At 42.2% G+C, this 14,811-nt stretch overlaps 1 protein-coding gene across 4 annotated transcripts in view; it reads left to right on the top strand.

The window, feature by feature from the left end:
* GUCY2C (guanylate cyclase 2C) overlaps positions 1-7,624 on the top strand; it is a 99,631-nt gene extending 92,007 nt beyond the window's left edge. For 3 of the 4 annotated variants that reach the window (XM_081821273.1, XM_081821272.1, XM_081821271.1), the window contains 4 exons: positions 2,159-2,257; positions 3,502-3,596; positions 5,815-5,891; positions 7,011-7,624. In XM_081821273.1, coding sequence (XP_081677399.1) covers positions 2,159-2,257; positions 3,502-3,596; positions 5,815-5,891; positions 7,011-7,188 — 449 coding nt within the window. In that variant the 3' untranslated portion in view covers positions 7,189-7,624. The other variant, XM_081821274.1, reaches the window with a different exon arrangement.
* Positions 7,625-14,811: the final 7,187 nt, after the last annotated feature.

Genomic DNA, 14,811 nt, shown 5'->3' with positions numbered 1-14,811 from the left:
TACTGTTTCATTTATTTCCTGCCCATTCCCTCCCTCTCCCCCCACCCCCAACGTCTGTTTTTTTTTGTTTTGTTTTGTTTTGTTTTCCCACTACACTATTATAGTATCTTTCAAGGATTGGATTATCTACAGGGGAAAAAAATAGCTGGTAAAATTCCTATAATGAAAGGGCATTTATGTCCACCCCACCCCCCTCTATGGTACAGAAAGTACATGGATCACTTCAAAGACCATGAAAGATACTCAGCCTAGAATGTAGAGATTTGAGAAGATGAGCTACAAATGTTATAGAAAAATGAAGTTGGAGAGGAACTCAGAAGTCATCTAGATTAATCCTTTATAGGGCACAACTTATTTTTATAGGTTCCAAGACAAGTAATACTATAGCTACCTTTGGAATAATCCCAGGATTCCCTGAAAACTCACTGTTTCCAAAGCCAACTCACTGCATTACTAGTTATAATTATTAGACAGTCTTTCCTTGTGTTAAAACTCACATCTCCCTATACTTTCTTGTCATTGCTCTTTTTTCTGCCCTCCATGGCTCACAGAAGACTCAAAATACAGAAAACCCAAGATCACTACAGGGTTTGTGACGAGGACCAGACAACTGCATTTGCAAGAGTCATCCTCTAGCCATCATGCCTAGCAGAGAGCCTGGCAGTAAACATTTATTGATTTAGTAATGAGCCGGTGAGATTCTCAAAGGAAAAGTAAATAGAAGTTAAAAATTTCTGCCACAATCATGACCACAGCCATATATCAGAGATGTTTCCATATACACATGAGGAGACTTCTCAGGCGTTTCCCCAGCCAGCAACAGCATGCTGTCCCTTTTCTGACCCATCACAGATTGCCAGGCCTGGAGGGAGGGACAGCGGCATGGCTGACTGAGCCAAGTCAGGGCTCTGGGTCCCGCTCCCATCTCTTTCCCCCTGTGACCAGCTCAAGCCTGAGCCAACCGCCAGGGCCCCAGATGTCACCACATTGGGCTAGAGTGAGCATAGATATTAGGCACACATACCTGGAGGGGTTTAGCCCTCAGAAATTAAGAGGTTGCAGTTAAATATTGATAGTTGAAAACAAGACTTCATATCTGCAGAAATTTTCACTGCCCGGCCCTTCCCAGCTTCACTCCAGTGTTGAAGTGAAGAGTCACCTGTAATTTGCCCTAGCGGACCTCAGGCCCAGATCAGAGAGATCCTCTGATACAATAGAGGCCTCTCCGGCTCCTTCCCTTGGGTAGGCTGCTTCTGCTTCTGTTTGTTTCTTGTTGCTGTTGTTTGGTTATTTTGTGTTGTTTTGCCTTGAACCTAACAAAGAAGGGCTCAGCACTCAAAGGAAGATCTGGTATTTTGATTTTTTTTTTCCATGTTCATAATCACAGAGAATCTATAGGATAAACCTACAAAGAAACTCATGTAGGTCAAAACCCAATAAGCCAACTAGAAAATCAAGTTCCCTTTATCCAAAACCGGTTTTGCAATTTCTGAGTTAGTCTTTAACGTCTAAAATCTGTAACTCCTTGTGTTCAGTCACTCCACACAGATACCTGATTAACAACCCTTCTTCCCTACCCAGTATGCTGCTGTGCCCAGTCTTGCCTTGGTTTCTGTGTTCTTGCGAGAATGTCCTTGCGCCACAGCCTCTTTCATCCCTCTGCATTCACACGGCGCATGAAGTGTGCCAAGCCCTCATCTTCTGGGTCTTCCATCATTGTGTCTCCAGTCCGAGCAATGCTACTCTGAGTAAATAAAAATAAAACACAATTTGGCCACTGAGGCTTTGAGCTAAGAGCTCGGGGCTGTGTGGCCTGGCACAGTAAGCGAGCCGTGGGGGAGTCTTCATCCTTCCCGAGAACCTTCTATTGAACATATTAAGAAGGACTTCCCACCTCTGCAGCCTGGATCTCTGGAAACCTTTCTTGTTTTGTGCAAATGTACTTTTCTGTCCTATAGCAAAATATTTTCTGGAAGCTTGTCTTGCTAGAACAATGCTTTCCTCATTGAATACATCCATTTAAGAAAAGTCACGGCTCCTTTTTCGCACCTACATCAAATGAAGGATGCAGCACTGTGCCCCTGAGAAAAGCCCTACCCACCCTAACTCCGCACCGTGATTGCTGCTGCCTCCACTTCCTGCTTTCTGTGCATTCCAGGTCCCTGTGCTGCCGGAGTCGTGGGGATCAAGATGCCTCGTTACTGCCTATTTGGAGACACCGTCAACACAGCCTCTAGGATGGAATCCACGGGCCTCCGTAAGAAAGATCACTTTTCTTAGAGGAAGAGTGTGTCTTCCAGCAGAGGGGAACTAGAGAACAAAACGCACAATAAGGAGCTACAAAGTGCTAGTGAGATGAAAGAATGACCTTTCACATTGACTGGACGTGAGCCTGAGTCCATTTGGTCCTTGCGACATTTGCTTTTGTCGCCGCCATTTCCTGGGAATTACTGTGTTCTTCCTTTTTAGCTCAGTAGTAGACTATTTCTATTTGTTTGGGTTCATTTGCAATGCATTCAGACATGCTTTCCCTGGAATGGTTATGAAATTTAGCATGGAAGTTAAAAAAAAAAAATTCAGGCGCTCCTGGGTCGTTCAGTCGGATAAGCAACTGCCTTTGGCTCAGGTCATGGTCCCAGGGTCCTGGGATCGAGCCCCACATCAGGCTCCCTGCTCAGCGGGGAGTCTGCTTCTCCCTCTCCCTCTGCCCCTCTCCCCTACTCATGCTCTCTATCACACACTCTCTAATAAATAAATAAAATCTTTTTTAAAAAAATTCAGGGGGCTAGATATGGAGCATGGGCTGGCTCGCTTTCCTATTCCTCTTTTGTTTTCCTGAGAATTGGTTTTAGTAAAGAAAAACATAAGTATTTATTATACGCAGAAGCCTCTATTGCATTTGCCTGACAGGGTAGAGGCGCTGAGAGCTACATGTAGTGGATAATAAATACTGGTAACAGTGATAGTAACAGAAATCTATATAAGAGAGAAAGCAAGCTTTGGTAGGTGTGGGTGGGGCTTACAAGAACACAGGTGGTAGAGTGGTATCTTGGCAGTCTGCTGACAACCTGATACTGGTTTGTACTAGAAAATCATGGTATAAAGGAAAGGGCGGATTTGGGTTACAGTTATAACTATACAAATCACTGTCTGTATAAACGGGGGGAAAGTTGCCTCATCTTTCTAGGCATCAGAAAGTGGAAGGAATAAATTGAGGATGGGAACCGCAGGGGCCACCACTCTGAGGAGGAGGGAGAATCTATAGAGCACAACCTGGGGAGCCCCTTCACTCAGGACCCCCAAAAGCAATGTCAGACCCTCTTTCATCCCATGTGTGATAGAATTTATCTCATGGATTGTATTTTCAAGTGTCCTTTCACTAAAACATCTCAGCTGTCAAGAACTCCTGTAACAAATGTCCTGAATCAAGTGGAAACAAATGTGTTTGTATAATAGACTTCAAAATGGATGAGATTTTCATTGATCATTTTGCATTTCCAGCCTTGAGAATTCATGTGAGCGGCTCCACAATAGCCATCCTGAAGAGAACTGAATGCCAGTTCCTGTACGAAGTGAGAGGGGAAACGTACTTAAAGGTAAGGGATCCACAGAGAGAGGACCCAGAAAAAGCACTCACTCGGGGGTCACCTCCTTGGAGACAGGACATCCAGTGGTCAGTAATATTGAGGAGCACAAAGATGAAGAATCCTTTTCTGCACTCCCTGCGGTGATCACCCATTACCCCCTGTAGGAGAAGCCACCTCTGAAGAATGCGAACTCAGAGCCTTTTTCATATTTTGAACTAACACCAATATGTTATAAAATGCTACCACCATTTCTTCCACATACCTCCAAGTTTTGTGTCCATTTCCTCCTGCAAAGCTGAGAGCTAAGGTCTGGGACAGAACTTATTTATTTATTTATTTAAGGTGTATTTATTTATTTGAGAGAGAGCGAGAGAGCGGGGGTAGGGGGAGGAGCAGAGGGAGAGGGAGAGAGAAACTCAAGCAGACTCTGCATTGAGCACAGAGCCCAACACGGGGCTCGATCCCATGATCCTGAGATCATGACCTGAGGTGAAATCAAGACGCTCAACCCACTGTGCCATCCAGGTGCCCTGGGACTTATTTAGCTTAAGTCAAAGCCCCCATGTCCTCCCTTACTTCCTTGCCCTCACTGCAAGATGCTGCTTCTCTCTAAAACCACCTCTCCAGGGGTTGCTTTACCATTCTTTTTTTTTTTTTTTTTTTAAGATTTTATTTATTTATTTGACAGAGAAAGACACAGCGAGAGAGGGAACACAAACAGGGAGTGGGAGAGGGAGAAGCAGGCTCCCTGCCGAGCGGGGAGCCCGATGCGGGACTCGATCCAGGGACTCCAGGATCATGACCTGAGCCGAAGGCAGTCGCTTAACCAACTGAGCCACCCAGGCGCCCTGCTTTACCATTCTGAAGCTCTGGACCCGTGAATTGCCTGCCACCTGTGGCCCCAGACTTCTGATTCAGCATCATCTGGGTGCTTTCGAAAATGTAGATACCTGAACTCTCCACCAGGCTTGCTGAGAAAGACCCTCTGTGGATGTAGATCAGGAATCTATATTTTTAAGGAGTAGTCTAAGTGATCAGGATGCACGCCAAGGATGGAGAATCACCAGTCTCTCCTCTCCAGGCTGTTCCTCACATTCATAACAGCTGCCTTCCAGAGGTACCAAGGGTCTCCAGTTGGCCCTCGGGCTGCTTTTCAAACGTCATTCCAGTCCTTTCACAACTGATCTGAAGCCAACTACCAACCCGTAAGATGATCTGTCTCCAGGAGCCACAGTGCTTCTAATCTTTACACTGTGACTGCAACTTGGAAAAGCCTTCTTTCCTGTAGACGTGCCCTATATCACACGCATTATCAATACACTTTCTGCACGGAGCATTACCCCCAGCATAGAAGTGGTGTATGGAAGACTGCAGTCCAAACACAGCCAGCAAACTACTCACTAAATAGGAGTGATTTGTAGGGCGCCCGGGTGGCTCAATCTGTTGACATCTGACTCTTGATTTCGGCTCAGGTCATGATCTCAGGGTCATGAGATCTAGCCCCAGATTGGACTCACACTCAGCATGGAGTCTGCTTGGGATTCTCTCTCTCCCTCTCCCTCTGCCTCTCCCTATCGTGTGTGCTCTCTCTCTCTCAAATAAATGAACCTTTAAAGATGAGTGATTTTTAAATATGTAGCCATCCCATCTCCTATTCAAATACAAGGTTTGGCGAAAATAGGATTTCCAGTACATTTCCATTCATTTTATAGCCTCCAGATGTGCCCAGCAAAAGTCACTTAATAAGGATTTTTTAGGGTGTACATGTGCTTGTAATTTACATGCTTAAGGTGGGGAAACTGTGGCAAAAGGTTTGTGACGAAATCTTGTGGCGAAAGGGCTAGAAGAAAAAGTGGGTGATGAAAACCAGTTGGATGTCTTGGCGTAGCAGGATTGGATGCGAATTTTCTTCTTTTTTCATTTAGAGTTCTTATGATGTTGCTATAGCAACACTTTGAGATGTCTTTTGGGGAAAAAAGAGAACTCTACTTTGGAAAAAAAACACGTCTGGGGAATGAGAGACTTATTTCTAAAAAGGCACTTGGAAAGAAAGATACGTCTAGAGGGAATGCAAATCCCATCAGAACATGGGCTCTACTGAGGTGTGGACACTGATGAGAAACATGGAAGTGAGGTGTCTCTTGGAGATGGATGTTTGTCAGCACCGTGGGCTAGAGCTGACCTGTCTCACTGGCCTCTGTGGCACCCACATTTCTTGTCTCCCCAGGGAAGAGGAACTGAGACCACCTACTGGCTGACAGGGGTGAAGGGCCAGGAGTACAACCTGCCGACCCCTCCTACTGTGTAAGCCGCTGGGTGTGGCAGGGCGGGACAGGGAAGGGGCAGGCTTGGCTTTATCAGTTGTGGTACCTACAGCCAATGTAACAGTTGGCAAGTGCTCCTCCACCCATGGCAATGGTAATATTGAATACACGGCCAGGGACTACATACATGAGAAGTCTAGAAACCTCCCTTCTTGGATGCCAGAAGCTGGGTGTTCCAGGCACGCTCAGAACCGAGGAGTTGACAGCTCACCTCCCGGCAGATCTGGTTCAGACCAGAGGAAGGCCTGCTGGTGGCCAAGAAGCACTCTGCGACTCGGAACCCTGCCTGCAGCTCTCTGTGGGGCTGCTGATGGAAACAGGACCTCCCCCCGACTCCCTGCCCACCCCAGGACTGTGGTTCTGGGTTTTCACATGGAGGCTGTGTTCTCCCAGAGATGAGGAAGGCCAGGTTTCAGGTCTAACGAACAGGTTTCAGTTTCCTTCATGGTGACTGACAGGGTCACCCCGTTGCACATTTGGTTGCTGCAATCAGTCGCATGGCTGCTGGGGTGGCTTTTGCTATGGTAGAGAGACCCTGTCTTGCAGACTCCCAGATGCTGGACCCAGATAGATGGTGAGCCGGTAGAGAAGCCAACACAAGCAAGATCTTCCCTGGGCCACAGGGGAGCCGGCCCATTATTGGAGCACCCAGGTCCATTCCAGACTCTTGAAACCCTCCATCCCTTTGGAGGCCTCCCCAAACAAGATCCACACCCCAGAATGTGTGGGACCCAAGTCCTCAGGGTTGGGTCACAGGGGCCTCGCATTGTCCGAGCTTTGTTTGCCCTCCCTGAAGTGGCATGTGGAAACCTAACCGTGCTTCCAAATCCAAGCAGCATGCCATTCCACTCTGAAGTTGAAATAGAATTTTCTGCTTGAAATGTATCCTGCTTTTTCCACAAATGCACAGAGCAGGGATGACAGCTCTTGTAAGCCCATCAAAAGCAAGGCTCATTCTGTATTCTCTGGACTTCCCGTGTTTAGCACAGACTAAGCACTCATTAAGTGTTTGGTAAACAGAACTGATTGTTCTGGAGCGATGGAATATTCTGTATGAATTGCTGAGAAGTTCCATTTTCCCTCCCCACTCTCTTTCCAGGGAGAATCAGCAGCGCTTACAAGCTGAATTTTCTGACATGCTCGCCAGCTCTTTACAGAAAAGGCAGGCGGCGGGGATAAGATGCCGAAAACCCACACGGGTGGCCAGCTACAAAAGGGGCACTCTGGAATACCTGCAGCTGAACACGACCGACAATGAGAACACACAAGCGAATTAAGTAGACCTGCACTCGGGCAGCGGCCTCAAGTGTCCCGGGGCCCTCAAAGCGACCGAAGACTTAGCTGTGCTCTGCTTAGCCTTGGCTGCCTTGGCTGGAACATAGACTTGCTTCTGTGAATCAGATGTGCACTCTCGGTGCAAAAATTACCTTCTACTCTGGAGTCTGATCTCAGCAGTGGCTCCAGGGAACTTCCCCCTGGGAAAGAAGAATGGATGGACTGTCTCTACGTTGAAGAGATTGTGTTCTTATTTCATTTATTTTGTTTTTGTTTTGTTTTGGTTTGTTTGCTGGCTCTTTTTCCTTCTGTATTCATGAGAGTTTTTGAATGGTCACGATTATATTTTAAATACCCTATCTCCATTAAATTATATTTAACTCATAATTTTTGCAGAAAACATGCTATATGGGAGGCAGGAATAAAAGTTAAAAATGTCCTGAGTCTGTGTATGTGTTTCCAGCGACTCCAGCCATTTTCCTGAAATGCGCTAGCGGCCATCTTGTGCTTGCTGGACAAAGGATTACAGTCCCCAGCACGGAAGCAAGGCAAAGCCAGGATTGTTGTTCAGGGCTACGAACTTGGATGTTCAGTATCTCCAGCTACGCCCGAGGGGATGTTATGCCTAGCCTTCTACCATGGGAGACAGGGCCTACATCTGTCTCCAGTCTGAGGTAAAGGTCAGATCTTATTTACTGGTAAAGACAAAGTACTTGAAACTCTGCAAATATCCCCTTCCTGCCATCCAGCAGTCATCTTCTGCCCCCCTTCTTATGGTACCCCAGAATAAATCATTTGCTTGAAATCTCGGGGGAAATGACAAAAGGCAGTGTGGAGTAGATTAGAATCAGAAAGGCAAGAATGTAACACTCCTGGCACTAATCTGAACTAAAATGCTTCTACCACATTACTCTTCCCACCCTCCACCCCCACCCCACCACAAAAACCACTCCAGAGATCAGAAAACACGTTATGTTTTTTCCATCACCTGGAAAAGCGTAAAATCAAAAATAATAAAGTCTCTCCTGATTTATAGGTTTAGCCCTTCATATGCAGCAAGAGTCCTTACCTGGAATCTGGAGGTTTGTAATTTGTGCCTCAGCGTCTCTGCGGCAATGGCTTCACAATTCCAAAGAAATGTGCTTATAAAGCAAGAATTATTTGCATACATGCAAGATAGCTTAGAAAGTTTGTAACCCATGAATTCTATGTGAAAAAAGTACAAGAGGAAGTACTGTGTGGAAACAAGAAATAAATTCAAGAGGAATACAGGAAATGCTAGAATCAATTATTTTATACCTTTGATATATACTCCTCTTGAAACATGCATGATCTGACTTAAAAATATTTTAGTAATAATACAACTAAATCAAAGCTATGTGTTTTGTCTGTTTTGTCCCAGATATCCAGTATCAAAAAAGGAATTAGAATTTAAATGAGAAAGGCAATTTTACCTTATTCTTTTTTTATAATTCCCCTAGAAAACAATGAAAATAACAAATTATAGAGGAGACAACTAAAGAAACAAATACTCAAGATTTTAAACTTCAATTTCAATTAAAGATGAGTGATTTTTAAATATACAACATGTAGAACAGCATACCTGTTCTAAAACTGATATCTGGGATAAAATAAAGGAGAAAACTTGAGCAGCTCTTACTTCCTCAGACCTCAAGCAGGAAAGAGATTTCCCTCCAAGTTAATATCATATCCTAAAAGCCTGGCTGCTGATTAGGTGACCAGATCGAGGCGATGATCAAGCAGGAAATGACCTTGTAAATATTTTGAAAGCCTCAGAATGGCAGAGAAAATAGAAACTATGTTGATATAAAGTCTTCAACATAATATCCCATTGGAAAGAGATGCCAGAAGTAAAGCAGAGGAAGGAGTAGAGAGGAAACCAATAATTTCCATTGCAATTTTAAAGGGCTCAGCTATGAGTTACATTAACCATTCAATGGAACCACTCAATGCAGCCCAATAGAAATATGTCAGCCTCATATGGACATTTCTTAGCTTTTTATTTTGAAAAAATAACACATTCATAGCAAGTTGCAAAAAAAGAACAAGAGGGCATCTGGTCCAGATAAGATGGCATAGACTCATTTCTCCCTGATCTTTCTCTCTCAGTACAACTGTAAATCCATGATACAATGCAAGACACAAAGTAGAACCAAGGAGGATGGGAAGAGGAAAACAGACTTTTTAGGAACCCCAAGACTGTCAGAACAACATTGCAACAGAGTGTCTTACTCTCCTCCATTCAACAAAAGAAGGCAAGTCAGACCCAGCATTTTTTAACTTTGAACCAGTCAACAAAACTGCTTTGCAACTTTGTCAAAATCAACTGTCCATACTTGGGTGATTCTGTTTCTGGGTTTTCTATTTTATGCCATTGATCTATGCGTCATCTTATCCTTCATTCCATGCCACATAGTCTTGATTATTGTAGCTGTGTAATAAATCTTAAAATCAGGTGGAGTACTTCATCCCACTTTATCCTTTTGCAAAATTGTTTCAGCTATTACAGTTTTTTGCCTTAGCATATAACTTTTAGAATAAGCTTATCTACAGCTCTAATAAAACTTGCGAGGGTTTTGATATCATTTGCATCAAACCAATATGTCAGTTTCGGGAGAACTGACATCTAGGCTATGTTGAGTCTTCCAATCTATGAACATGGTATGTCTTGCCATTTATTTAGATCTCCTTTTACATATGCAATTTAAATATTCTAATAGTCACATTTTAAAAAAGAAACAGGTAACTTACTTTAATAATATCTTTAATTAAGTCAGTATATTCAAAGTGTTATTTCTGCATGAAATCAATATAAAATTATTTAGATATTTTTCTTTTTTTGTGGTAAGCCTTTGAAAGCAGTGTATATTTTAGTTACAGAACATCTCAATTCAACCTAATCATATTTAGAGTGCTTAATAATCACATATCACTAGTCATTACTAATTCAAAAGCATCACTTTAGAATGCCAAAAACTCAGGGACATACTTTTTCAGGGAAACGAGAGGAAATTATAGATTAAGTGAGAGAGCAAGAGGATTTATTCACTCTCTCAAGAGATACCCAGATACACACATGACATAGGTGTTGAAACTATCTAATGGGGAATTTTAGACAACTATAATTAGTATGTACAAAGCTCTGAAGGAAAACATGAGCAACATGTAAGTTCAGATGGGCAATTCAGCACACAGCTGGAAGCAACAGGAAAGAATCAAATGGAAATACTACAAATAAGCATAGTGACAGAGAGAAAGGATGTCTTTAATGGCTCATTACTACACTAGCTGAGGAAAGAATCTATGTACTTGAATGTAGCATTAAAGAAATTCTGCAAACTAGACAAAGAGAAAAGGTAAATAAATCAAAACAGAACTACTAAGAACTGTGGGACAATATCAAATGGCCTCAGGTGTGTAAATGGAATCCTAAATATACAACAATGCAGAAGAAACATTTGAAAAAATAATGACTGAAAATTGACCAAATGTAATGACAGACACCAAATCACAGATCCAAGATAACAAAGAACACCAAACAGGATAAATGCCCCAAACTACACTTACATTCAAACTGCTGAGAACAAAGAAAAAATTGTAAAGGTAGTGTGGGGTTGGTGGGGGTGAGGGGATGAGGAGAGAGACACACATTACACACAGAAGAACAAAGTTAAAAATTACAGCCAACTTCTCTTCTGAAACTATGCAAACTAAAAGACAATAAAAGGACATCTTTAAAGGGCTGAAGAAAGAAAAATAGAATTCTATACCCAGCCAAAAAAAAAAAAATCAAAAGTGAATAAAAAATACTTTCTCAAAAAAAGAATATGAGAATTTATTGCCAGTAGACCTCTTCTACAATGCATGTTAAATGAATATGATACCAGATAGAAACTTGGCTCTTTAAAAAGAAACGAGGAGTACTGGAAATGCAATATAAAAAAGTCAAAAAATTTTTTCCTATTTTTAATTGTTTTAAAACCACTCTTGTGTTTACCTTCTTGATTTCAGTTTCCTGTTGGACAGCATAGATTTAGAAAAATTGCAGCTTTATTTTGATTTGCTTTTTGACTTTGCACCAAAGGAGATATAAAAATAAAAAAAGTATATGAAAAGATGTAAAACATCATTAGTCATTAGTAAAAGTTTATTAAAGTCACAATGAGATAACACCACATATATTAAAATGGCTGAAATTAAAAATCTGACAATATCAAGTGCTGGCAAAGATGCAGAACAAATGAAACTCACACATTGTTGGCAACAATGTAAAATGGTACAGAAACTTTGGAAAATAGTTTGGCAGGTTTTATAAAGTTAAACATTTACCATAGGGCCCAACAATCCCACTCCTAATCTGTAATTATACAAATGAAATGAGAACTACATTCACACAAATACATGTTTCTGAATGTTTATATTAGCTTCATTCATAACCACCAAAACTGGAAACAACTGAGATTTTTTTCAATAGGTGGACTGATCAAGGAACAATAGGAAAGCCATTCAATGAAATACTACCCAGTAATAAAAAATAATGAACTACTGTTTCACATTGACAACATGGATGAATCTTAAATGCAACATCTTAAGTGAAAGAAGCCAGACCCAAAAGACTCTATATTGTATGATTTCATTCATATGATATTCTGGCAAAGGGAAAATGGTTGCCAATTGTGTGGAGGGGGGTTGACTACAAAAGGATAGAACAAATGAACTGGGGTGAGGTGGGCGGGCTTGTAACTGTCCTATTTGATACTGTGATGGTAAATACATGATTCTGCATTTGTCAAAACGCCAAGACTGTGTTGCACAAAGGAAAGACTTTTACTGTGAGCAGTTTTTTTAAAATGCAACCAGATGTAGATTGAACCCAAGATGGAATGCAGACTGTAACAAACAAATGTGTTCTACAGAATGGCATAATCTCACTAAAGAAGGTGGTAAAGAAAGGAGCTAACAGAAGTAACTTTGGAAAACAGTGTTTTGAGATGTTGTAAGGCTAAAAACAAAACAACTGTACAAAACACTGTGGTCTAGTTGATTGGTTTGTTCTTTAGAAAAGCATGGATGGGTTAGAAATTTTGAAACTCCTTTGAACTCCTGGGTGGCTCAGTTGTTAAGCGTCTGCCTTCGGCTCAGGTCATGATCGCAGGGTCCTGGGATCAAGCCCCGCATCGGGCTCCCTGCTCATCGGGGAGTCTGCTTCTCCCTCTCCCACTCCCCCTGCTTGTGTTCCCTCTCTCGCTATGTCTCTCTCTGTCAAATAAATAAATAAAATCTTTAAAAAAAAAAAAAAGGAAATGAAGAAAAATGAGAATGACTTGGAGAACACCAGAGTAATAATTGTTTCAGGCAACATCTGAAATTACTGCTAAAATTGATGGGTGAAAATTTAAAGAAAAACAGTACTTGCATAGTTGCAAAGTATCTCCCCTCAGATATTTGGTACAAAGGAAAAACTAGTGATCTAAAGCAGAACTCAGACACCACCTCAATCAGACGATTAAGACTAACTTCACCAGTATTAAGACACATTAACATTATATACCCCATGATATGATGCACAGAGAGGGTCCCATCACACATGTGATATTCTTCCCTAAAATAGAACCTCAATCTAATCATAAGAAAATATCAGACAAATTCAAATCGAGGGACATTTTACAAAATATTTAATCAGTTCTTGAAAGAAAGTCAGAGGAAAGAGTGAAACCCTAAGAAAATTAGCTTATAAGTTGAAGGACTCAGAAGTGACATCTGTTTGAAGTTACAGTGGTGACCAGTACAGGCACTGATCCCCTTGGTAATAGAAGGAGGCAAGAGAACAAGACAGTGTTACAGGTGAGCTGACTTTCCATCTGTCTTAGTAGGAAGTCAGATAACGTCTGAGTTGATAAAAGAATTAACAAGAGTATCCCCTGCTTTCCAAAAGTTTCCAAAAGCCAATGTGGGGAGACACACCCTTTGGCTACAAACTGAAACGTACCCTCCAAAGGGGAAGGGTTAGGGTCGGGGTTAAACAGGAAAAATCCACAAAGTCTGTGCCCTTTATCAGGGATGGTCAGATTCAGGTGCCAAACTGCAGGAGTGCAGTGACAAGCAGGATACAGCCCACTATCTCTGGTGGCGGTCTCAGGATGTGGCAGCCACTAGGGAGCGTGATAAGATGTGTTGTAGGGGTCTTTCCAGGAATTTTGCTGAATTTTGTGAAATTTGTCATCTCAAGCTGTGCTGACTGGTTTTGTTCCCCACGGTCATTCAGCCTGATTAAAATTTTAGTTTTTGTCTCTTGACATGAGGGCACCCCTCTGGTCTCTTAGCTGTTGCTGTCTAATCAGTGGGGTCTTCTGTTCTCACATCTCTCCCACATTCTTCACTTACATTTTGAGATTCACCTCAGATACGACCTTCTCTTGCAGGACTCCTTGAAGTGTGCCCTTCCCTTCCGTGTTTTGGGGTACAGGGCGGGCCACCCCAGAATATGCCACTTTGGCATATTGATTCTTTTGAATGAAAGTTATTTGAGAAACAGCCAGTGCAAGAAGGGCACTCTGACTCCCCCTCTCTGTCCCCCTAAAAGCAGGAAATAAATCTCTCCTGAGAAAGGTAGCCTCCCTGCCGGGGGAAGGTAAAGAGACCTTTTTATCACCAGAGATAGGGAGTTGAGGGCGGAGAAGGTTGTGTAAACAAAATCTCCTTGGTTTCTTCATTGATTATTACCCAAGCTGATGTTTCTGTCTTACAGTTCTTCACAAATTTATTGTTTCTTTTGCTTTTTTTTTTTTAATTTAAATTCAAGTTAGCTAACATATAGTGTATTATTAGTTTCGGAGGTAGAGTTCAGTGATTCATCAGTTGCATATAACACCCACGTGCCCTCCTTAATGCCCATCACCCAGTTACTCCATCCCCCCACCCCTTCCCCTCCAGCAACCCCTGGTTTGTTTCCTATGCTTAAGAGTCTCTTATGGTTTGTCTCCCTCTCTAATTTTGTCTTATTTTATTTTTCACTCCCTTCCCCTATGTTCATCTGTTTTGTTTCTTAAATTCCATATATGAGTGAGATCATATGATAATCATCTTTCTCTGACTAACTTAACAAATTTAGTGTTTCTTTGTCTAAAAGGTATATAAACACCTTGGGTGTCGTATCTTTGAGGCCCCCATATATACAAAATTAAATTAATTTATTTTTTCTCCTGTTAACCTGATTTGTGTCTATTTAATTACTAGGGGTAGAAGGAAATTCCCCCCCCCCCCCCCGCCAACATCTGCCTTAGTGCCCATCCTCTGTGCCCCTAAAGCACTTACCACACTGTTGAAATGAACTGTTTACCTTCTAGGCCCCTTTGGACCATGAACTCCTCAAAGGCAGAGACTTTGGTCCCATCATCTCTGCATCACAGAGCCTAGCACAGTGCCTGGAAAACAGTAGGCACTTCACATATGTTGATGAAAGGAAACCATGGTTTAGTAGATTTCATTTTTAACTATTGTTTGGTTTACAGTGACTTGAAATTTGTCAGGAACTGGGCTGAGCTGAAAAAAACAGCTGAGCTGCCTGTTGCCAGGGTGGCTGATTAAAGCAATAAGCCAAAAGT

This window comes from Leptonychotes weddellii, chromosome 5 (genome assembly GCF_054177405.1).
Source record: "Leptonychotes weddellii isolate Sample4059 chromosome 5, ASM5417740v2, whole genome shotgun sequence".
Lineage (NCBI taxonomy): Eukaryota > Metazoa > Chordata > Mammalia > Carnivora > Phocidae > Leptonychotes > Leptonychotes weddellii.
Note: the sequence above shows the minus strand (reverse complement) of the source record. Positions and strands in the feature narration are given on the sequence as shown.